Source organism: Kryptolebias marmoratus, linkage group LG8 (genome assembly GCF_001649575.2).
Source record: "Kryptolebias marmoratus isolate JLee-2015 linkage group LG8, ASM164957v2, whole genome shotgun sequence".
Lineage (NCBI taxonomy): Eukaryota > Metazoa > Chordata > Actinopteri > Cyprinodontiformes > Rivulidae > Kryptolebias > Kryptolebias marmoratus.
In genome coordinates this window covers 10,445,333-10,469,379 of record NC_051437.1, presented here as the reverse complement: position 1 = coordinate 10,469,379, position 24,047 = coordinate 10,445,333, and the positions used below count along the sequence as shown (strand labels likewise).

The following is a 24,047-nucleotide window of genomic DNA, read 5'->3' as shown; positions in this document are numbered from 1 at the left end:
AAATAAACATTTGAAATATATGAGTTTGTATGTAATGTATGAATATAATATACAAGTTTCACTTTTTAAATGGAATTACTGAAATCAATCTACTTTTTCATGATATTCTAATTTTATGACCAGCACCTGTAAATGTGACTGGTCTAACCAGAGTGGGGGGAGCAAATTGATGGTGCCATTGGCTTCAGATTGAACTCCCACAGCTACACAAATATTTCAACAAGTGATGTTTGTCTTGTGGTCAAATGTCTGAAAACTCCTCATATTAATTTCCATCATCATTCAGCACAGCTGTTTTTTTACAAAGAGCCCTGAGTTGAACATGAATACTTTAAACCCTGAAAAACCCTTTAATATTTTAAACCTTTCAGTCTGGTCCATAGTATCTGGTGTCTTGTACGCCTTCTGAAGTCATATTTTAGCTGAAAGGTTTTTGCAAGCATACAAAAGTGTATGGGTGAATAGTGCAATAGTTAAACTTTTGATTTATGCTTAAATATAAAAGCTTAATACAACATTGAAAATTATGATTATTTTCATGGATTATGTTTTTTTATTAAATGGGATTTAAGCAACTTTTGTTGAAGTGAGGATTACAATACTATTTACTTAAGACTGAAAACTTTAACGTAAACGTTTAATCATCATGTAATTTCTTGAATTGATCAACGGTTTTTGATGATTTACCTGCAAATATCAGTCTTTGAATTACTGATTTAGTTTTTCACAACGTTAAAACACCATTATTTCATGCATGACTACATACATACTCCATTTGCACCTTACTTTTTATCCAATATAACACCAGATGATATTATTATTAATATTATTTTAATCAGGTGTTAAATTGTGACCTAAAAAGCTTTTTCTTGCTAATGCAGACTATATTCTCATGAGAATAGACAAAAATCAGATACTGATGATGTGAAAGTATACAGCATTATGCCTGAAGACCATGTTTGACTGGAGTCTCAGATTTACTGTTTAAGTCTCAACCCTACCTCGTCTGATGTACTAAATGTCACTGGAGCTAAAGAGATATCAAGACAAAGATGAACTGCAGGCAGAAAAGGCCTCTAGTTTTGAAGGTTTGAACCCAAAGGTTAAACATCTGTCTTTGCTGACATTTGATGTGGCTCCTAAAAGCTATTTGTATGTCTACATTTTCTCAAGAAACTAAAACACAAATAAGATGGAGATTATTATAGCCTAATAAAAATGTTTTTGCCTGCTTCTGTGTCTTTGTGTGTTCACTTGTCTGTCTGTTAGCAAATTATCTCATGAACCACTGGATAATTTATGCTAAAACTTGCCAACTTTAAAATACGTGCAAACAGCTGTAACTCAAACAGTGGGTTGATTTTACAAATATTGAGCTAAAACTTGGCGAAATAGTGACTGAGACTGATCCCCAAAAATATTCAAAGTGTTAACAGATCGCACAATATCTTTAGTTAAAATTTTCATTAACTATTTGGGATGAACTCTGTGTCTTAGCAAAATATCTCTTGAACCTCTGGATTGATTTTAATGATAAGAAATATTAATTGGATGTACCTCTACAACTGCTTACTTTGTTAACCAACCTAATTAAAGTTGGCCACTACAGCCAACTGATCTTAGAAAACACAAAATTGTTCACTCAGTGTTACAGATATTGTACTAAAAACTGGTGTGTTTATATCTGAGAGCCACTCATAACACATGCTTTAAGTGCTACTCAGTCTCCAGCAGGTTAAAACTGGAGCATAAACTGTTCATTTCATGAACCAATGCATGGATTTTAATGAAACTTGTAGAAAGTAGTCACTGAATGTATCTGTACAACTTAACTTTCGGAGTCCACCCAATTAAAGATTGCTGCAGCAAATTGGCATTAAGCAACATAAGAATGGCCATAAATCAGTCCGTTTTCCAGACACTGAGCTAAAATTTGATGTGGTAGTAGCTGAGAGATTTTGCAAAATTGCATGAGATTAAGCATATCATTATTTTCAGGGTTTCGTTAAAATGGTTACAACTTCTGAACATAAGATGGTGGGTGATATGCATTTCTTCGAGGAATGCTAGCTTTTAATTTTATAAGCCTTTTCTTAATTTTAACTGAAACACATGACAGCAAAAGAAGAAAAAGAAAACTTTCATGTGTGGATGGCAAAGACAATCATGTATTCAAATTTACTATTTGAAGCCAAATCATGTCCTGTTCAAGGCCCTTCAATTTAAATAAATACGATGACAAAAAATCTGTCAAATCAGTCTGTTCACAGCTCTTTTTAATCTGACAGCTGAAGCAAAACGTTTGCATGTCCTCTTTCATATATGATAAAATATTTTCAGATTCATGCATCTTCTCCTGCAACCCAGACTTTTGATTGATTATGCAGGAGACGCAGAGAACAGACAGGCAGCTCTGTGAAAATCGAAACCACAGGTATTTGGCTGCTAAATGGGTTTTGCAGTTGTCTGCTCTCATAATAAAACAGCAAGATCAGAACTGGCCAAATGTTCCATCTCATTAAGCAGCCAAAGGCCATACTAAGCAGCAGTCTCGCCCGCCAAAAGTCACCGAGGCTGTACGCCATGCTGCTTTGTGTCGAGAAAAGCTGCCGTCAGATAAGTTTCAACTGCCTGTTTGGTACCGTAATTTGATTAGTGCAACATCTGTGTGTGTGTGTGGCCCGCAAAACATTTTTATTATCACTTCTGCTCCAGTGACCAAAGAGATTACTGACCAGCTTGAGATTTTAGTGCTCAGACGTCTGTAAAATCTTTCACATTGTGAGTCAAAGAAAAAAAAAAAAGAAACAAAACACAGACTGCTGGACTTTGACTGATCTTTTACAACATGTGCTGCAGCCCCTTGAAAGAGCAGAAACAGTTAAACGCAATAACTCAGAAGTTGTTTTATATTAACAAAAAAAAAAAAAAAAGTGATAGTTTCAGCATGCTCTACCAGTAAACAGCTTACTGTTTTGAAGCAAAAGCAATCCGGTCAAGCAATCATGATTTTAATTTGATAAATATTAACAGAATTAAAAAACTAATGAGCAGAGATTACAACTTTATTTGATCTCAAGAACATTTTAATCAAGGCGGTAAAAATGAGAATCTACGTGTTCTGGATACAACTGTCTGGGTACCTTGCCAAAACCTGTGTACTTCAAGAACAACTGGCTTGCTTTATCCTGACCTTCTCACCATTAAACTTTAATTGTGGGCTGAGAAGATTATTTATTGTGAAAGGATACTGTGTGCACTGACTAAAAACAACAAAAACAAGTTACATTTGTTTTGGGATAACCTCTAGGCATGCTCAGAATATTTTTCTTTAACATATATTTTGACGTTCAAATATTGATGTCTTTGCCGCCTAGTGGCCTGACATGGATATTTCAACAACATTGTTGCAATTTCTGTTTGTCCTCTGGTCAGAGATACTTTTTCACACAAAGAAAACAACATCTGTTTTTAAAAGTACCTAGTATAATGTTGTCAGGGCTTCCTAAAAGGACACAGGATTGTTTTGACTTTTACAATCTAAATTAAAATTTTTATTGTCACATTTTCATAAAATTATATATTGTATTATATATGAAAATGACTGTTGGTTGATATTGGGACATATTCATATGTAATGTTGAAGTTTCTAAAGAAATTAAATTCAATTTAAAAAAAAACTAAATCACCAAATAGTTAGTTCACTATCTAACTAGACAATTAGAGTAGCTTACTAATGTAGTTTGATTTAGTCTAATGGGTTTGGCTATGTTTAAGTGTTGCATTAGCTACTAAGGGCCGTCCACGGGGGAACATTTCTAATAGTTTCAGCTCTATGTCCACACAGAAACAATTTTTTAGGAGCCCCAAAGCAGTATGTTCTGAAAATGTGTTCCAGACTGAAAAAAAACTTGAAATGTCACCCTTGCATTTTTGTGTAGACAGTCAAAACACAACTTTTTGAAAATGATTACGTCATAGTTTTGTGTTTAACCTAGCCTACAACTCAGAGGGTGTTCTCTTACGTTTTGCACCCAACATGCAAGCCTTGTGCACATGTTCCACACCTTGTTTCCTGCTTTTGATGAATTATCCTGCCAGCGTTACAATGCCACGTACAGGCTTGGCATGGTCAATGTAGGTTATGGGTGATTTTTGGTCTTTCTGTGTGCATGAAAACATTTTCAGAAAATGTGCCGTGTTATTGAGGGTAGTTTTAGAAACAACAAATAAAAGGACTGTTTTGTAAAAAACGGTGCTTCCATGTGGACATGGCCTTGGATAACACAAAGTCCTGCTGACAAAATAATCCCAGTTTATTTGCTTTTAAAGTGGAATCTGAAGTAAACAGTAAACACACATGACAAATGAAGACAGCAGCTATATTTGATGTTGGTTGTGTGCAGCAAAAAAAAGCAAAAAAACTTTGATGAGGAAGTCAATATCTAAGAAGACGTTTCAAGCAACCTTCAAAGTGAAAAGAGAACAATTAAAAACAAGTAGGTTATTTAAACCATTTCCTGAAATAGCAACGCTTTGACAACCATGACTGACAGGTGAGTACTTACTAAATACAGCTTACTTTAGCAGACAGTGTCTTCTGAAATTCAGATGCTATTTCTGACAAGTTTGTGCAGCAGTTTTTTGATGTTCATGTCCTTTTGTCTCACCATGGTTAAATAGAAAAATGCTTAATCCTCTTTGAACATCAAGACTTTATTTGTGAGAATCTTTGTATCTGCTTTTTGTTTTTTCTATTTTAATATTTCTGTCTTCTACTGTACATCTAATCAGAGGACAACAGATGTGATAAGCATCAATGTGCACCTTTTAGAAGGTAAATTCTGAACAAAGTATTTTCCAGAATTTTTTGAATGCTGCCTACACTTAGTTTTCCTACGTTTCACCAAAAGAAACATTTTCATTAAATTATTAATGAATCCAGACTTGTTCTTTTGTTTTAAACAAAAAATGTCAGTGCAAACACATCTCCCAAGGCAAAAAAGCTCACTAAGGCATCCATTTCGTAAAGAGCTGTTTATTGAAGGGATTTTTGTATCTATGATATAAAAAAGGAAACAAAGTCATGTCAAGTTTGAACTGACTGGAGACATTTTGAACAAGTGATCATCCACACTGTCAACAAAATGAGGCTCTGGAGGGAATAAATGTCCAAGTATTTAGTCAAACTGATATAAAGCATTTTTTTTTAAACTTTAAGATGCATTTCAGTGGAAACCAGCATTTGCCTCTTCTCTTGTTTGTTCAGCTGGAAAAGGACACAAATAGTTTTTAACAGTGAATATGGAGAAAGAAAAGGAAGCACGGATAAATAATGTTAAGCCACACACAGAAACCTGTTTGCATGGACCTCCAAAGTATGTAGGTCCCTGAATTTGGGCATGGTGAAAAGCACAAGGACATTTTCTTAAATAGCCACTTAGCCATTTCATCTGCAACTGCTGCTATCACTGAAACCTGCCATCTTTGAGACACCGAGCCCTTTTCAAATGGCTCTGCTTTCATTTGGGTCTTTTCCATCTCTCGATCTGCCCCTCGGGATTACTTCTGAAGTGCCATTATGGATAATGATTACAAGAAGGTAAAGCGGTTTTTCAGTATGATGTCTTTTTTTTTGTCGCCTTAAGATTATAAGACTATCTTTGACACCAAGTCTTTGGTCGGGCCGTGGATTTTATACTGTTTGTACTTCTCTCTGAAATGCTGCTGTGCCTCCAGTGTCCCTATTAGAGTCTGCAGTCCTCTGCTGTAATAGAGGCTGAGACTTTGTGTCATTTTATCTTCCACTTGTCAAAAGTATTCTGTTTTTTTTATTTTTATTTTTTATTTTTCCAGTGGATATTGTGTACTTCCCAATTGAAACCCTAATAACATCAGCTTCTGCAGGTTTTATGAAAGAAGATAGGAGACAACCATTCAGTCTAAACTTTCAATATCTGTACAGCAGTTCTTAGCTTTGCCTGGTGGTGCGTGTTCCTGATTCTAAAATTGGACAGGGGCAATCAAATACTGCCATCTATGATTAATTGGATGGACAATTTGAAATTGTAATTAATCAGTTTTATATTTAAATGACAGTTGAAGCGGTAGTGGAGGTGGAAGGGCAGAGATGGCACACAACAGCGCTGAGATGACAGGGAGATTATGCAAATGTTGGAAATAAGGGTTGCTTACTGCACTCTTTGTCATGAGGGAAATGTCACGAGGAATAATTTGAATCATCATATACCTGAAAACTTTTGAAAAAAAAGGGTTTGAAGTAGAAGTTTTTAGTAATATTTTAAATGTTTTGTTGACACAAAACAAGTTGGATACAAAAGACACTTTAACAAAACACTTCCACAAAATAGCTGTAGAGACAGTCCGTCTTTAAGCTGCGTCTGATTCTTTCACAAACCACTAATGGACCACATCCCGCATAGACAAGAGCTTTCACAAATAAAAAAAGCGTCATCATCGATCTTCTTCGTAACAATTAACCTGCTTATTGTTGTTTAGGCTTTTGAATCCGGTGGTCGCCCAGACTGCGTGTCATCACTACATCACATCACTGAGTCACAAAGCTGGTTTATCTTTTCTCATGACGGCTGTTAAGCAGCTGAAACTTTTAACACGTGAGATTTAAAACAGAAAAACTGTATTTTGTACGGTTTTAATATATGGTTTTAATATATGGTGTGTATAACACAATACACACTGAACATTTAGTGAGACTAACAAGGATGGGTTTTAAAGAGCTTATACAGTGACTTGTTAGTTGTTTTGCCTCCATTCTTGTAACTCTGCACTAAAGTAGACAACTTGCTGAATAACCAAAAAAAAGATGGAGACAAGTTGGCTGAAAATTTTTTATTGCTTTTATTTGAAGGTAAAGTAATAAATATTTTGTTGAAATTTTATTTACTTGGTCTTTGTCAGTGTAATATTTAAGGATGTATATATATATATATATATATATATATGGACCTGGACTTGGCAATGATGGACCTGGTACAAGATTTATTAGTTAATTTAACAAGAAATTTAAAATGAGTTCAGCCAACTCAATTATATTATAAACCCACAGCAGTAAAATGATGAGTCAGTCCTAAAATATTATGTCGACCCATAGACTATATGTTACTTTGAAATACTCTAATAGCCTAATTTCAAAAGAGATTAATGTCATTGTGTGAAAACAATTTAATAACTTCAAGTGTCAGATTTACCAACATAAATGCAATTTTTAACAAACCTAAACGCAACATGTTTTTTATCTAAGCTTATTTTTTTTTAAAGTCAATCTAACATGATTTTTGGATGGTTTCTAATTTAATTTACAACTATTTATTGTGTTCAGTTATCTGGTACACCTTAATCAAAACAGGAAAAGTGACTTTAGCTGTGTAGCATTTCTGTAATATGAGCATCTCACCACAGCAAGAAGCAATGATTACAAAACAAAACAGACACAATTTAACATACAGTAAAAATACAAGTGTATAGATAAACAACAAAAATGAATTTTTTCAGGTCAGAAGAAAGGCAGCACAATTAGTCCTAGTGGCTGCAGCCAGATGTGACAGATGCTCGCCTTGATTTTAGATTTCCTCGATTTCATTTAGGAAAATGAATTCTTTAAGATTAAGGTAATACTGGAAACTAATTCCATATTGAAGGAGCGGAAGATATAAACCAGTGTTAGGCTGCTCAGACCATTTAACACCGTGTTTTCCACTGTTCATTACCTTAACTGATTAAGCTTCACGTCTATGAAACTGTCATAGTGACATTTCCAAAGGCTGCTCTGTGTTACCTTCAACCATTTAAAACTTGGTTCTTCAGACAGTTTGAAAGTGAACAAAGTGTTTTATCTGCAGATGTGCAGACAGAACGATTGTTCGGATTTTTCCACAGATCTGTAATTAGCATAATATGCTTCATTTCTGTCATATCTTAGAGACTTCCCAACACTGCATGTCAGAAAAACCCAAACATTCCTCTGAGCTGCAATCTGAGGGTTTATTTCATCAGCCTAAAGTTTTGCTGTTATTCTAACACTTTATCTGAACTCAGAACTGACATTTACACTGAAAAAAATGTTGAAAGGCCCACAAAGTATTAGGCAGACAATAGTTGAGAATTAACAAAAGGATGGCACGTTTGGCTTTTTTTCCCCAGCTTAGTATAGAAGTATATGTTGTTGGTTAATCTTATATAAATATGTCAACAAAAGATGTGTAGATAAGCTTTCATAAAGTATCCAGACCATTCTGTCATTTTTCTTTAACGCTATGACAATGAGTCCAGCCACAGCCCAGTCGTTGATCCGTTTGTAAGTTGTGGAAGGAGGCTAAAGATGTGCACATTGATTTTAGGAAGAAAACTCCCACAGAAGAAATCGCTATAAATTAAGGGAACACCATGGACAATCTTATTATTATGTTAGGGCCATTATTCAGATTTAGTTTTATACAACTGTATTGATCCCAAGGCGAGTGACTCACTTGCAGCTTACCACATCCACAATCACACAGCAGAATCCATTATGAAAAGTGATAATGATACAAATCGCAAAGATGTTTGTTAAATCAGTCGTCAGGTTTTGCGCTGTTTATGTCAACATTGAGTTTTTCACATCAAATGAACCCCAATGAACATGTTATGCTGTGATTTCTTTTAATGGACGGGTTTGGTCCTGTACCTTAGAGGTGAAAGCATTCCTTTAGCTGGAAACTTCAAAAAAGCTATTTGACTTTACTGCAAGCGACAGGCTCATTCAGTGTTGTGTCACAGGCAGGCACAGCGGTGAGCTAATTCTATTTAAAAAAGATTTCTTCCCTTTGTACAATGAGTTTTAGTCTTTCCACAGCAGGCAAACGTTTTTAGTCCTGAGCTTTTGTTCCTGCTGCTAACACTGAGTTATTTAAGATGTGATGACATTTGGAGTTTGACGCTTGAAATTTCTTTACATTTATGATTGTCTTTGACTTAAGATTTGATTTCCCAAGCTGATGTTTTAACAGGAGTCTGAAGACTCTTTTAGTTCTACCATATATTTCTAAAATAATGTTTATTACAGTATTTAGTTTTAATTTGTGCATGTGAATCTCCTCACCTTAGCAGTCATGTTCATTTTTTGTGATCGCTGTCTGAAACCACCAAAGGCGAAAGGACAATCGTGTTTTTGCCCACATCTGTGTATGTGTGTGCATGTGTTCATCACCAAAATATTTCCTGAACCACCAGCATGGATTTTAATAAAATTCTCAGAAAGTAATAATTAGATATATGTCCACATCTGATTAACATTGGATACCAGTCCAATTCAATATGGCCGCCACAGCCCACAAAACTTAAAAACACAAAGTGGTTCCAAATCATTCAATTTTACAGACATTAAGCTAAAGTTTGCTGTGGTAGTAGCTGAGGATAGTTCACAACACATACTCCAAGCATTCTACATTGTGCAACATCTTTGCTTTGATTGTTGGTGTCTGCCCTGTTCATCTGTTAGCAAAATATCTTGTGAACCATTAGATGGATTTTCAGGAAACGTAAAAAAATATCATTGGATGTACATCTACAACTGATTAACTTTTGAAGTCAAGCCAATTCAAGATGGCTGCCACAGCTAATCAAACTAAGCCTATTAAAAATGGCTTCAACTTAAATAAATTTACCAATATTGAAATAACAATCAGTTTGGTATAAGCTGAATATCATCCTGAACACCTACTCTGAGTGCTAACAGAACTCAGAATATTGTATGAGATTGTCCATAATGATATTTACAAGGTTTGATCAAAACAGCTAAAATTATATAGCCGCTAACAGCTATATAGCCTCTTCTGATCATAAAATGATCTTAGAATAACACTCTCCATTAAAAGTGGTGGATGATATGCATTCCTTCAAAGAAAAGCTGAGCCTTTTAATTACACAAAGAAATAATAATTACAAAAAAACAAAGTTGGTGATGAAAGAAAATACTACATCAACAAAACAATGTCTTCATACGAACTGTGTGTCCTAAAGTCAGACTGGCACTTTTGTCCAGAAACTTTACTCTTTTTACAGCTTAGCAGTTCCAGGCTGGTAAAAAATGGGGCAGTGCTGGATTTCTTAAGCTCCTGCCTACGCAGACAAATCATTTGTGCTGACTCCATTGAGTTGAAATAATTGTTTTTCATGGCAGTCAATAAAATAGGACATCCTTGTGGCAGCAACAAAAAGTATTTTTAACACAAAACTGTTCACACAAGTATTTTTCTCTCCTTAAATGTTTTGAATGTTGTTGTTTAAGTCGACTCAATTTTACTGATTGGTATTTTCTTTGAAATAGTAAGTGCAGATTTTTTTCTAGCATATGAAACATTATGTGAATACAGACCTTATTCCGAATGGACAGGTTATTTCTGGGGAGAAAACAAGCCTTACAGTGGACCCAAACTGGTAAAACAGAGTGTGATAAATAATATGGTAAATAGGTGTTCTGTCTCTGCCACCCTCTTGCCCTCCATGAGCCCCTACAGCTCTGTGGGGAGAAACAGCGAGTGGGCTCATTTTCCTCAGGGAATTACAACACGCTTGATAACAGAGCAGAGTTGCTGACAGATGTAATACCACAACTGGTTGCCATTTGGCTTATGAAATACGCCACGCCAACAAATACTTTTTGTTCATCCATCAGCTTTGAGGTCAGAGCGTAACTGCAGCTCTGACCTGTTGAAGGTTTCATTTGAACTTTCTCAGATTGTTAGGTGAGTAATCAATACCAGCTTGGGCGGATGGTTTATTTGGTTACAGACAAGATTAGATCTTTTCAGCATGGCCTCAAGTTCAGGGTTTATGATCTGCACTCGCTTGGTTTTTAAGAGGTAATTCATGTACAGTATGTCATACCATGAGGTCCTCCAGCTTACCTTCAGAAACAAAGCTGGCAGCCTTAGATTGAAGTGTATAAGGATGCATGAGTTATTTTTTGATATTAAAATTAGTAGGTTAGTTTGATTTTGCCCCATTTTATTTTTTTAGTTTCTTGTATTCAATGTATTTTACATTTCTGTGAAGGTTGTGCCTCCCTGAACTTGTTTCTTATTTTATTTTGTAGTACTATATGTTTTTGTACTTTTCAGTTGGCTTTGCTTCCTGCTTGATCTTCAGTCCACACTTGAGTTCTGTTATATAGAATATCTGTGTTTATATTTAAGACCCATGTTTTAGCTGGATTCTATGCAAGATCATTGCCCTTTTTTTGTTTTTCATGCCCTGGTTCCTAAATCTGTAGATTTACACCTAAGATTGTTTGGATTTCCTGTCCTGCAGTGGCTTTGGCTGAAATAATTTTTTCAGTTTTACTGACCTGACTGGATTTTCAGGGGTCACTCTTCACCTCACAGCCACATAACAAAGATGACAAAAAAAAAATAGACATCCCGGCCCTTGGTCTAAAATAACCTTGCAAAAACGACAGGAGTTAATAGCCAAATATTGAAAAGGCAAACTGGACAAATAGTTCTAAAACTGAAAGAGACAGATTAGCCACATTACAATTATAGCATAACTGTTTCAGCAGCATTTTGCAAGTTGATTAGGTGGAGTATAATGTTTAATAAAAGGTTATCAGTAAAACCTAATTGCTTTGCGCCCATCTGTTCCTTTTGCCCCAGAGGCCACAAGCACAAGGTTTCAAAGTCTCTCCACAGTCACAAATTTTAACTCCTTCAAATTTAACTTGCCTTGTTCTTTATTGGTTTGTTTACGCTGAACTTCACATTCCAAATGATTAGTGCATTTGAACTGCGCATTTGTGTCTGGTCAGACCAAACACCACCTAATGCAGAGCCACTGAGCCTCAAAGAAAGGACGAATAAGAGTCAAGCTAAGTAAGCTTGAATGTAAGGCTTTTCCTCTATCCCAGCTTATTTCAAGCCCTTGTTTGGTCGCAGGAGAGTGGAATGAGTGAGATCGATCATTCAGGTTGCAACAGCAGGAAGTCAGAGACTGCTTCAGTGGCAGCCGGGTGGACGAACGCAGTTCTGCACCGACACAGTATGTGACTCTGTGTTTGCAGTAATGATGCTCGGTGCTTAAATGTGGCCATAGCGGATGGACAGCGGCAGATTTTGTTGGACTTCTGACTGAGTGGTTTTTCACTCTAGAATTTGTGAGTGTGATTAGTGCTGCTACTTTTGTCCAGATGCAAATAAGAAGATCTATGAGGTTACCAGCAGCCACACAACAGGATAATTTCATTGTAGTTTCTGATTTTAAGTAAGTAATAATATGGTAATAATAATACCAACATGGGAGCTTTAGATTACAATCAGGGGTAACTGCCATTATATTTAGAATAATTTGTTATCACTCTCATTATACATGATGTTTACTAAAACGTGAGCTCCAGCTTTCAGTGGTGCAGAGCAGATATCACCTGAGTGTAATGCAGATAGTATCTGGATTAGTCCCTCTAGGCTTACATCATAGTACTAAGATTGAGGTGTCTGCTCTGATGTTGGGAAATAAATACCACCTCAAGTGGAAAGAAATGTTTTATTTATTTATTTATAAAGGTAAAAATGAAGGGGGTGATTTATGTAGAGGATCACCAGAGAATTTGTGGTTCAAGTACTACTATGGTGACAGAAAGGTAAGCTAAAAGGAAAAGCTTTCGACAGCGGATCAGCACAGAGCACGAAATATTTTTTTTTTATTTAACTTTTTTTGCGAGAGCAGGAAGATCAGTAGCACCAATAAAGCTGGAGAAACATAGTGGGTAGAATAAGATTTTTTTTAACAAGTGTTATGAAATTTAGGTCTTATTTCATAACTTGATTTCGGTCCAGTCTTTAGGTACACAGAAAACTAGTTTAAAGGAGAGGAAATTGCAGTGTAAGAGAAATAACTTTTTAGTCCTATATGTTACAACACACACATGCACACACACACACACTTATGTAGTGTAACATGAGAACATAAACTGCAAATCCCTGTGATGGACAGGGTATAACCCCCACCCCACCACCCATTGCCCAATGACCTCTAATTATAGGCACTAGCTCCCCATGACCCTGAACAGGAACAAGCAGCTACACAAAATGGATGGATGGATGGAGGGTGAGCACGTCTATAGTTTATCCCAAATCTACTTCCATGATGTAGAGAGCAAGAAAAGAAGTGCATTGAAAATTCCAAGTAATGATGAATCTAATAGTGAAAATAATTGCAAATGTTATCTAAGATAGCTTCTATACAAATTATGATTTACTCCTTTTTCACAGAAAACACATGACAGCGAGCATCACTGCTTCCTTTAATTCAGTGTAATTTCACACATCACCATGCAAACTTCTTTCCCATTAACATCAGAGCAGCTCTCCATGACTATATTTAAAACTCATCATAAAATAACTGCATGATAATATAGAAAATTACCTCCTATATTTCTGTTTCCTGTTAGGCTTCTTTGAGACTCAAAGACTCAGAAGTGCTTTCTTTCAGTAAGACAACAAAACCAGAAAATTAAAATAATAAAAAGATAAATAAATTAAAAAGAAATGCCTGAATTAGTTAAGCATCACAATTACCTCAGTGAAAGCTAATTAGCAACCAAATGAATTATCCGAACATATACGCATGTGAGTCTCAAGCAGTTCATGCTGGACAAAGTATTAAACTGAAAATAACATAATAATATCAAAAAATTATAAAAGTTAAAACATGTAAAATAATTACATCTAATTTTGATTTTTTTTTTAACTTTATTATGTTATGAAAAGTCATAAATAACCAAGGATAAAATGTTTGCACATTTTATACAATTAAAAAAAATGTTTAGATCTTTCAAAGTGGGGTTTAAATAATTACTATCTTACCTGTTGTAAATAGCTGTTTGATTACCTTAGTTTGTAGAAACAGACTTTAATTCTGGACAAATTAGCTAGTCTGTGCAGGGTCAAGGCCAAAGTGGACTGCTGCTGTCTTAAAATAACTCCAAAATCAAAACTTTCATTATGATTTATACAAGCATTTATTTATCAAATTTTAAATTGCTTTCTATTTTGCATTGCATGGTTAGTACTGCAGAATTATCATGAAATTATGTCCAAGAGTCCTCTGGACTGCAACAGCTATCAGCTGCCACTGCTACTGGAATGGTGGAACAGTGATTAGAGCTGTTGCCTTACAATTTAAAGGTTGCAGGTTCAAAACCTAGCTGCAGCTTTTCTGTGTGGAGTTTGGATTTTATGCAGCTGCATACACAGGTTTTCTCCCACTAACTAAGACCATGCATGCTAGGTTACTGATAACTTTACAGTGTTACTAGGTGAGAGAGTGAATGGTTGTCTGTCTCATTTGTCCTGTGATGGGCTAATGACCTGTCCAGGGTGTACCCCACCTCTCACCCAATGATTGCTACAGATAGGCCCCAGCTCCCCTTAACCCCGCACAGAAAAGTATGTGTTGAAACTGGATGGATGAAATATTTTTCAAGTAGCATTGAATGTTAACTCAAATCATTTTGTTTGCTCGCACTTTTGTTGCGGCCTTCGTCTCTGTGCCTTGTTTGTTAAAAACTTTCAAAAGGAGCTTTCAGAGTAACAAAAACTCAGCTGAGTATAGCTTCAGAAAACACATTTTCATCAGGCTAACCATTTTCTGCGAGGTCACATGAACAGCAGTGGGATACAGTGTCATATTTTATTTCATTACACAACTCGGGTCCTTCCATTTCTCCTGTTCTCTCAGTATAGAGTGAATGTAATCTCCTCTTCAGAATAGATGTTTACTCCAACACAGCAACGCCAGACAGAGCATGTGTTTGTGTGCTGCTCAGTGATATCTGAGATGGAAAACTTGACACTCACCAGTCTCACACTAAACACAGTTCAGGCTCATTTTCCCAGCAATACACCGGCCTCGTCACAGCATCCAGCCTGAAGCTACTCCCTGATATTAACCTGTACTCTCAGCAAGTATCTGCTAGGTTTTCTTGGCTGTGCAGAAAGTATGTTCAGACACATGATTTTCTTCAGATTTCAAATGAACATACACCATATACACTTGTATGCAGGGCAAACACAATTACTGTAGGAAGATTCTATGATCGAACGGAGCAGATCGACGTGAAAAATGACGCAGATGGTTGGTATAATAAAGACAAATTGCACTGATACATGGGTGGAATAGGGGCCGTTTATCTTCCCCCTTTAATATGAAAGGCATCCTTGTGGTTCAAATAATGTGCAACCTCCAACAAAATTCCCTTTACAGAATGTGCTGTTTGTTTCTATGTGTTGTTTTCCAGATGCTGCTAGCGGAGGCTGATAGTGTCCTGACCCAAAGTTATACGCTCTTATAGGAAGAAATTTGAGCATTTTTTAAAAATCACAATAGTGTATAATATTTATAATTTGATAGGAGATTGTAATTAATAGCCTAGCAGACATAGTTTTCTTTCATTCCCTTCAGTCCTGTGGTGTGCACAGCCTCAGCAACAGAAAAATACCTTAGGGACACTGTTTCATACTATAGCTCCAGGACAGTTTAGGGAGTGTTGGTTGTAACACTGGAGTGCACATGGGTCCTTTTAGTTCAGGGTCAGTTTCCCTGAAGTTTTCAGTCCACACTTTCACTGTATCTCTCAACATTTCATCCCCTGATGCTCACTTGTTATATTGTTATAATAGAGGAGAAACACCCTCTGTAGAGCAGATAGTGTACCATTGTTAAGGCGCTGCACCTTTCCAGCAGTGCAGAGGAACATTTAGTTTCCAGGAATGTTTTTTTTTCTTCATTTTTTTAATGTAGTCGTTCATTTTGTCTCCCAGCATGATAAAAAGCCAGATACCAATTTTCTACAGACTTCTGATGAAATAACTTACATAAATAAACAGGTATATAATCTACTAAATTACAGAGTGACATGATCAAAGTCTACATTTAATGTCAAACATTTTTATACATAAAACTGGCTTTATTATTATTAACCATTGTTTTTCTCCATATGTTTCTGTAGCTCATGGAGCTATATGCTTCATCAGTTAGGGTTAAACAAGTTACTGCCAGCTGAGCCATATCATCTACTGCACTACTATTGCAAAGGGAGGCTGCTATTTATTTGCTTTATTTGCTTATTTGCTCTTTATTTGAAAGAGTTCATATTGCCTGCCACCTTTCATGCCAAAGGTTTAAACATCAGATGCTGAGAAATAATGGAGTTATAGCTATTTTGGTCAAACCTTGAAAATAGTATTATGCAAAATCTTATGCAATAATGCAAGATGTCGTGGATAGAGTCTGTGATGTGAAGGACTATCAGCTACTACCACATCAGATTTTTTTTTTTTGGCTGACTTATCATCATTTTTGTGTTCTTTAGAGTCAGTTGGCTAGGACAACCATCTTGAATTGAATTGATTCTGATAATCAATAAATTATAGATGTACACCCAATGATTACTTTCTGAAAGTTTCATTAACATTTGTCCAATGGTTCATGAGATATTTTGGTAACAGACAGACACACAAACACACACAAACAGCCAAAAACATTATTGTCTACTTTTGCCTTTAAGCATTGGACAAGATTACCAGTGAATGAATAATATGGTATACTGGACCTGTTGAAGGTTTTTTTTGGTAAGACAGAATAACCTCAGATACACTGACTCAAAAATTATTATTTGTAATAAGTTTTTATTATTTGTAACTTATTATTTACTCCTAACCCTACAGTTTTGATTTAAGGAGAAATAAAAAGAAGATTTCAAATGGGACTTCCTAAGTATGGCTGTAGATTACAAAAGGACAACATCTGTTTGTGAGACTCTTCTCAAGTGTCTCATGGAGCCAAAAGCTATTCTTTTTGCTCTTTTTGTTGGTTATGTTGTGGAGCTGTTATTGACTGGATTTATGGAGGCTTTTATTCTTGTGGAAGTCTCAAAAACTAGTCCAAGTCTTGGGGAGGGGTCAATGTTCTTCAGCTGCAATTTAAGAGTCTTTGTGTAGGTATCCTCAAATGGCATCCCATTAAGCAGACTATATATAAACTTGCATCTTCACCACATCACCCACAAGGTGTGAAACTTTGAGCCTCTGCAAAACCGTTCAACAGGCTCATAAGCCGCTGTAAGCTGGAGAATATTTAATCTTTAAGGCAGCACAGTTGTCCCCAAGGTGTCGAATGAAAAGGAATATTAGTGTTCTGAACTATTACAAGAGCAGAGACGCAGGTTGACAATGAGGGACTGGAGGTGACGGGAGTGGGTGGGGGGTGTGCAGTCTCCCAAGTAACAGGTATTTTTAGAGGAGGTTTTTGTAGTCTAAGCATTAGGTGATGCAAAACATACCCACACTATTGAAATTTTCTGTATTAATGGCTGCGATTGCCACTCCTCATGTCCGATTTTAAGAAAATGATACCTTTTGAATTGTGTGAAACTGGTCATCGAGAAAATGACTCCGAAAGTTTACTTCTGTGAAACATTCAAAAATGAGAGCCGCCATTTATATTTTTAAAACTATCTGAATAACAAAAGCATTCTTCTGGTCTAAAAAGGTTGAATTTACATAAGTTACAGAAATTCACAAATTGAAGTGGATCAAAACTACTTGTATTTTACAAACATTACACCTGCATTTGTATGAAAAAAAAATTGATCATCATTATATAATCTACAGATTAAAAGCAATAACTTGAAAGAATACAGATCGCCTACTGTCTTGCATGAGAAAGTATAAGACAAGGATGTCATGTAATCTGTTGGCACTCAGAGCGTGTTGAGGGTGACTGCTCACTAATACCATAAAAACTATTGTAGTTATATCTACTTTTGTGTTTGCTAAGTTTGGTTAGCTGTGGAAATCATCTTGAATCAGATTGACTCCAAAAGTTAAACAGTTGTAGATGTACATCCATTGATTACTTTAAAAAGTTTCATTAATATTTGTCTGGTAGTCCATGAAATGTTTTACCAAACAAATGCACACATGCATACACAATAAGTGGTAAATACATTTTGCCCTTTAATTGTTGCAATACATTTGACAGCAAAATGCAATCAAGCAAAGTGTTTTGTTAAAAAGGGATTTTTAAAACCAAGTTGTTTTTGCTGGATATTAATCATACAAAATATGTAATGAGGAAGACCTATAATTTGGCCAATTAAAAGCCACTTAGCTTGTGCAAAAACTTTGGAACAGTTTGACATTTCTGAATTGGTGTGTGTGAGAAAATATTTTTGGCAGGTAACCCTAAAAGCATCATTAACATAAAATTATAATGTTACTTTTGATTTCACCCCCGCAAATCTTAGTGGAGACATAGAGAAAACAAAAATCATTTCCACCCTGTTGCAGGTGGTGCCTTGTACAACTATTACTCTCTTTCTCTGGGTTTAAACAGAGGTCCTACAGTCAAAAGGATCATTTTAATCACGCTGTATTCAAAAGAGCTGGGGCTAGACATGTGCGTGGATAAATAGATGGTGCCAACAATAAAACGAATCACTGTGTCACTCCTAAAACTAACAGATTTACATCAGTGGTCCCATGAAGGGGTCTTGTTCAGTGTGCTTAAAATCCCAGAGGCTGGTTTTAGTATTCCCCGGACCTCCGGATATTTCCTCCGGAGGATAAGAAAAGCTGGAGCCGGTTGCCGTGATGTGAGAAGAGGGGAAGAGAAAGAGATGAGCGCTCTGCTTCCATGTAGCAGATGTTTTGGGAACGGGAGACTAAAATACCAGTGAGGCAAACACATTGAATCTAATGATTGATAGAGTGTCTGGGAACAGAAGTTGCTGCTACGCTGCAGCTAAATTTCCCATGTGGTAAAATGACACAGAGAGGTAGATAGATAAACCTCCTTTTCACTTTTATCAAAGACTCAACAATCGCACACACTTAGTATGTAAACAGTTAGCTTCACTTGTGTTTAGTTTCATTGTGTGCCTTCTTAGCTTATCTATATTATGTGACTGAACGACATCGGACAATGTCAATAATTAAAAATGTTTCGATATTTTTAGGTTGAGTTCTGTGAAAGGTTTATGAACAATATCTTACTAGTTCTAGACTGCTTTACGAACAGTCTCTTTTGGAAAATGGAGCTTAATTGTGACTCGACTGACAAGCTAGTGAGCAGTTCCAGGAACAAACTATCTTTAAATAATTCTAGTCTAAAAAAAAACAAACCCTAGTGGTTTATGCAAATGCTATATTATAAACTTTTACAATGCTGTCAAATTTGCATTACATAGCTATCTGCATAAAATTCTATTGTTACTTGCATGTAAAAATACCAGCAGCAGCTGGCTTTAGCACTTTCATTGGAGCAAAGGCACTTCCAGAAATAATATTATACTGTTTTGTCAAAATAACAGTATAATGCAAAACTGAAGCAAAGAATAAAAAAAAAAACATAACATTTATTATTATCATTTTTTAATGGAATTATTTTAAGATGGCAGCCCCATACTTTGGACTTGGCCTCACTTGAATCAGTCATTAGCTTATTAGTCTGGTTTGAATGAAACTGAGTCAGTTCAAAGCACTATACGGTACATACAACAAAACCCCACTTCAAAGAAAGTCTGAACTATCACCTTAAGAGGAGTCTTTGCAAAAGTTTTATGTTTTCCCACTCAAATGTGATTAATCAAAGTGTTGCACAAATTAATTTTAATATCTGTGCAGCATTCTTAGGTGCTGTGGTAGGTTCAGGGATCTTGTAATCATGAGGCTGTGTGTTTGAGCCCAGGCTGTGTCAGGAAGGGCATTTGGCATAAATAATTACCAAATCTTTCATGCAAGTTCGCTTGCTGTGGCAACCCCTGCAAAAAGGAGCACTCAAAAGAACAACTGTGCCATTTGTGAAACACAAGAAAAAGAGAAATGGCAAAGAAAAGAGTTGTAAAATGAAAAAAATGAAATAATCTAATTTGTTTTCCAGCAGCATCAAAACACTATATTTGGTACAGGTAATTTTGTATTTGTTAGAGCTATCACAGTATTTCCGTTGTCTATTTTTATCAAAGATTTTAAAAGTTAATATTTTATAAGTGCTTCACAATAATATAAAAATATGCACACGGATAAAATACATGCTTTTTATATAGAAAATAAAGATGTTTATAGACTCAAGTGATGTGAGTGAAACTAGTAAAAAAGAAACAAGTAAATTAGGGGTTTGTTGTGATGGTATGGATAAAACAATGTCTTGCCTGAGTACAGACAGCAACAACCTCAACAACACAAAACAAGACATGGGCCAGTACACCCAGAGGGATGAATCTAATCCCTCAGTGCAGGGGCGGCTAATCCATTAACCAGCTGAGTGGACACACAAATAATCCAGAGCTGTCATGTTCTACTTGTGACATGCATGACCACGGAAAACCTTTACGCTGCTGTCTTTCTGAAAAAGCTCTCCAGCGGAACAGAGAAACCAGACATTCAAAGAAAAGGGAAACATGATTATATTTATTCAGAGTGTGCAGTCAGAACAATGGTGCAGGTCACTGACCAAAGCAAGTCATTGACTTAACCAGAAAGGACTTTTTGTTCCCAGAAGCAACACAGTGCAACACCATTGTTAATTTAATGGAAACCCCTATACTTTACTCATGTTTCCAGTTTTCAAACCTAGAGTTGGACTTTGTTTATACTGCCCTAAGCCAGACTGAAGGGTATTATTCCTCTATCGATTGCTCATTGGGCTGGCTTTGTATCGAGAAGTCAAAGAGAAATTCATTGACATGCTCATGCCTCTGTGGAATTTGTCATTGTGACAAAACAGCTAGGTTGAATTGCTTCTTTGGAAATTAATTAATCTTTAATTGTTAATAACCAGTGGATCTCATGTATTGTCTCGCATGTGCAGATTGGGGTTGTGCATCTCTGGTCTGTGGCCAAGACAAATTGTATCTCGATGCACTGCCAACAATCCAATTCATTAAAGATACATGAGCAGCAAAAATGTATACATCATCATACAGTTATGCCTGTAATCCTGATACAAGTCAGCCTTTAATCACGATACAATGTGATTCAGTATTAGTTTTGATTCAACTTTGGGATTCCATGCAATGTAATACAACAAAGCATAAAAATTGCAGTTTTTTTTAACTACCTAATAATAAAATGACTGCTTGCAAACAGGTCTTGTTTCAAAACTGCAATGCACTTTCATAAAACCTGACTCACAGTTAGCAAACAGCACACACAAATGAGGCCTAGTGCAAAGGTAAAAACCTGCCAGGCAGCAGGTGTGTTTAACACACTTTCAGTAACTCAGCAGTTGAGCAGCAAATGCATTTTCTCTATTATGAATAATAAAAGACAAGTTAACCTTTTCTGTCTGAAATATTTGTTGCTCCACATGATCATGGCAAAGCACATTTTAAGAGCGTTTGTTGCCATTTATACCAGTGCTGCTGCAGTTCTTTTCCTGAACAGCAGGTCTCTCTAAGGAAAAACAATACTGCTAAACTGCAGCAGAAGAAGAGTTGTCCACTAAAAGAAGCAAATAGGGGAATTATTTATACACAAATGTATCTACACTTTTTCAACGTTTCTGGAGTTTTTTTAGCGGATGATGAAGAGGATGAAAATTGCAAATGTTATTGAAGCGTCATTTAAGTAAAAAAGCAATTATTATTGTAATTTAGTCAATGCAGTACTGCTTAGAGTTAGGATATCTAAGAAACATGTTCATTTGTAAAGACATCGTCTATCTGTGAATGTAATGTTTTGTCTTACTACTGCCCTAGTGATAACTAAGAAATATAAGTAATATTAAGACTCCCAGTGAGAGATCCAGATTGCAAGACTGTACATGTCATGTGAAGCTGTATCATGATTGTCAAATCAATAGCTCTCCAGTTGTCAGCTTTTGAGGGTTTTGTTTAATTATGAAGCAAATAACTCAAGTCTAAAAACATATTTGTTTTTAACAACATTATTGTAATTTAATCATTAAATGGATTTGATTTGATCAGTACAAAGAAATAATAGACCAATGCATCTAGATTTATTCCCAAAACTCCACCCGTTCACGGCCGCTCTGCCAGGCTATTCTCATTGCATATCTGTGAATCAGTATGTTTGATTCACAAACTATAATCAAAAATTATAACCTAAAAGACTTTAGAGACACGCAGGTGGAAAAATGAACACAATTAAATCAGCTGCAAAGGAAGAAAAATGACTAAAAAAAAACAACTTTTTAATTAAAAATATGTGTACTTTCAAATGAAAGTTTTACTTGTACTTTAATCGTTGTAGCCCGCAAAATCAGCTTCCCCCCTGGATCTAGTGGCAGAACTGTAACATGGATTGATGGGTTCCAATGTTTCCAAATTGCCTCTTTTGGTTCAAGGAAAGATTTTTTAATAGCTTGCATCCTTCATGCTGTGAAATATTGCACCTGTACATATTTAATAGTGCATTTATCATGAAAGGGGTTACACTTCTGAAAAAGTCTTCTGTGGTTAAAGATGAAAAAGGCAATACTAGAATCTAGACTTTATCTGTAGATCACCATGTCAAAATATATGATATGCCATTATTTAAGCCAATTAAGCTTTTAACTTGTGACACTCTCTCTTCTTTTTTCAACTAGGTGATTTGTGCATATCTCAGTCAGTGAAAATTCCACGTGAACCAAGAGTTGGAGAGTTTGACAAGATCATCCACCGGCTGAGTGAGAACCCAAATGCTCGAGTGGTCATTATCTTTGCCAATGAGGACGACATCAGGTGAGTAAACTCCTGTCACTGCCCTGTTGATTGATTTAATAATTATCTAAAAATGTATTCTACTCTCTGCATCTTATGTAGATTTTAAAGGCCAAAGATAATCATGCTTGTTTAATATGTCCATCTTGTACAGACGGTGAAATTATATAGACACAGGTAGAAGGCGCAGCTGAAGCTTTTAAAATTAAACTACAACACTAGCGTCCATAACTAAAACAGTTAGTCGCATTTTTGAGTTTGATAGAAAACCTTGTAGAGTTTTTCATACAACGGTTATGGTCAAGATTTAACATTTGAAGAATTTTTAAGATGAAGATTTTGAAAAGGTGCCACAAGCATTATCGTGAGCATTTATCATAGCTGTAACAAAAAATGACCCCGTTTTTGTGGGGGGATGTTACATCATTTCTACAGAACAAAAATCAAATGAAAAGTGTGACAACCATTTTGTCCCCAATGTAATGATCATCCTGCTAATAGCTCTGTATTCCAATTTGGCATCTATTCTGCTGTACTCATCTAATATAAATTGTCCTAGAAAGACAAAAGTAATATTAACAGTGTCCTTGTTCTTCTTGTGAGGACACAATTGTATCAGCTAAGATTCATTATCTAATATCAAAAAGAACAGTCTAAAATAGAAATTAATTAATTAGTTGTTGGCAGAGTTATCTCACAGTGTGTCTCACACACACACCTTTGTTGTGGCTTTTTATATTTCCCATCAAATAGTAAGTAAGCCAAAGTATATTTGGTGGGCAATGATGTGGGTCAGTCTCTTGATGATGACCGGGCTAAAAGTCCCAGTGCTCATTGACTTAATCCAGTCCTGATAACGGGTAATAGTCTGGATATGTAGTAATTACAGAAAGCTAAGAGGATCGCAGTGCGGCACGCCTGCTCTATCCTTGAACTCAGTGTCAGCATGCAGCAGCCTAATGAACCTAATATTACTTGCAAAGAAAGTATGAGAGACTGAGCTATACTGAGACATGCCTGTAAAATGACACAATTGCCTAAATATTCTTGTCTCAGTTCTTTCTGAAATCCAAATACTGCACACACGGTGTAAAAGTCATTCTTTTTTAAAATTATTTGCACACAGATATTTTGGTAATCTTTGAAAGTGCTTTATACCAATAGTTCTCTGGGTTATCTGAAGATTTTTCCAAGTTGTTTTTTAGAGTTTGTCTGCTTTTTCACTAGTTTCTGTGCAGTACCTCACCTTTCTGACAGGAATATTTGTCTATTAAGCCACTCTGACCCAAAACATCATTCAGGCATAAAA

At 35.9% G+C, this 24,047-nt stretch overlaps 1 protein-coding gene across 2 annotated transcripts in view; it reads left to right on the top strand.

The window, feature by feature from the left end:
• The window catches only part of LOC108232136 (metabotropic glutamate receptor 4), a 215,851-nt gene that overhangs the window by 151,589 nt on the left and 40,215 nt on the right, over positions 1–24,047 (top strand). For both annotated transcript variants that reach the window (XM_017409740.3, XM_017409741.3), the window contains exon 4: positions 22,624–22,759. In XM_017409740.3, coding sequence (XP_017265229.1) covers positions 22,624–22,759 — 136 coding nt within the window. The remainder of the gene's footprint in view (positions 1–22,623; positions 22,760–24,047) is intronic.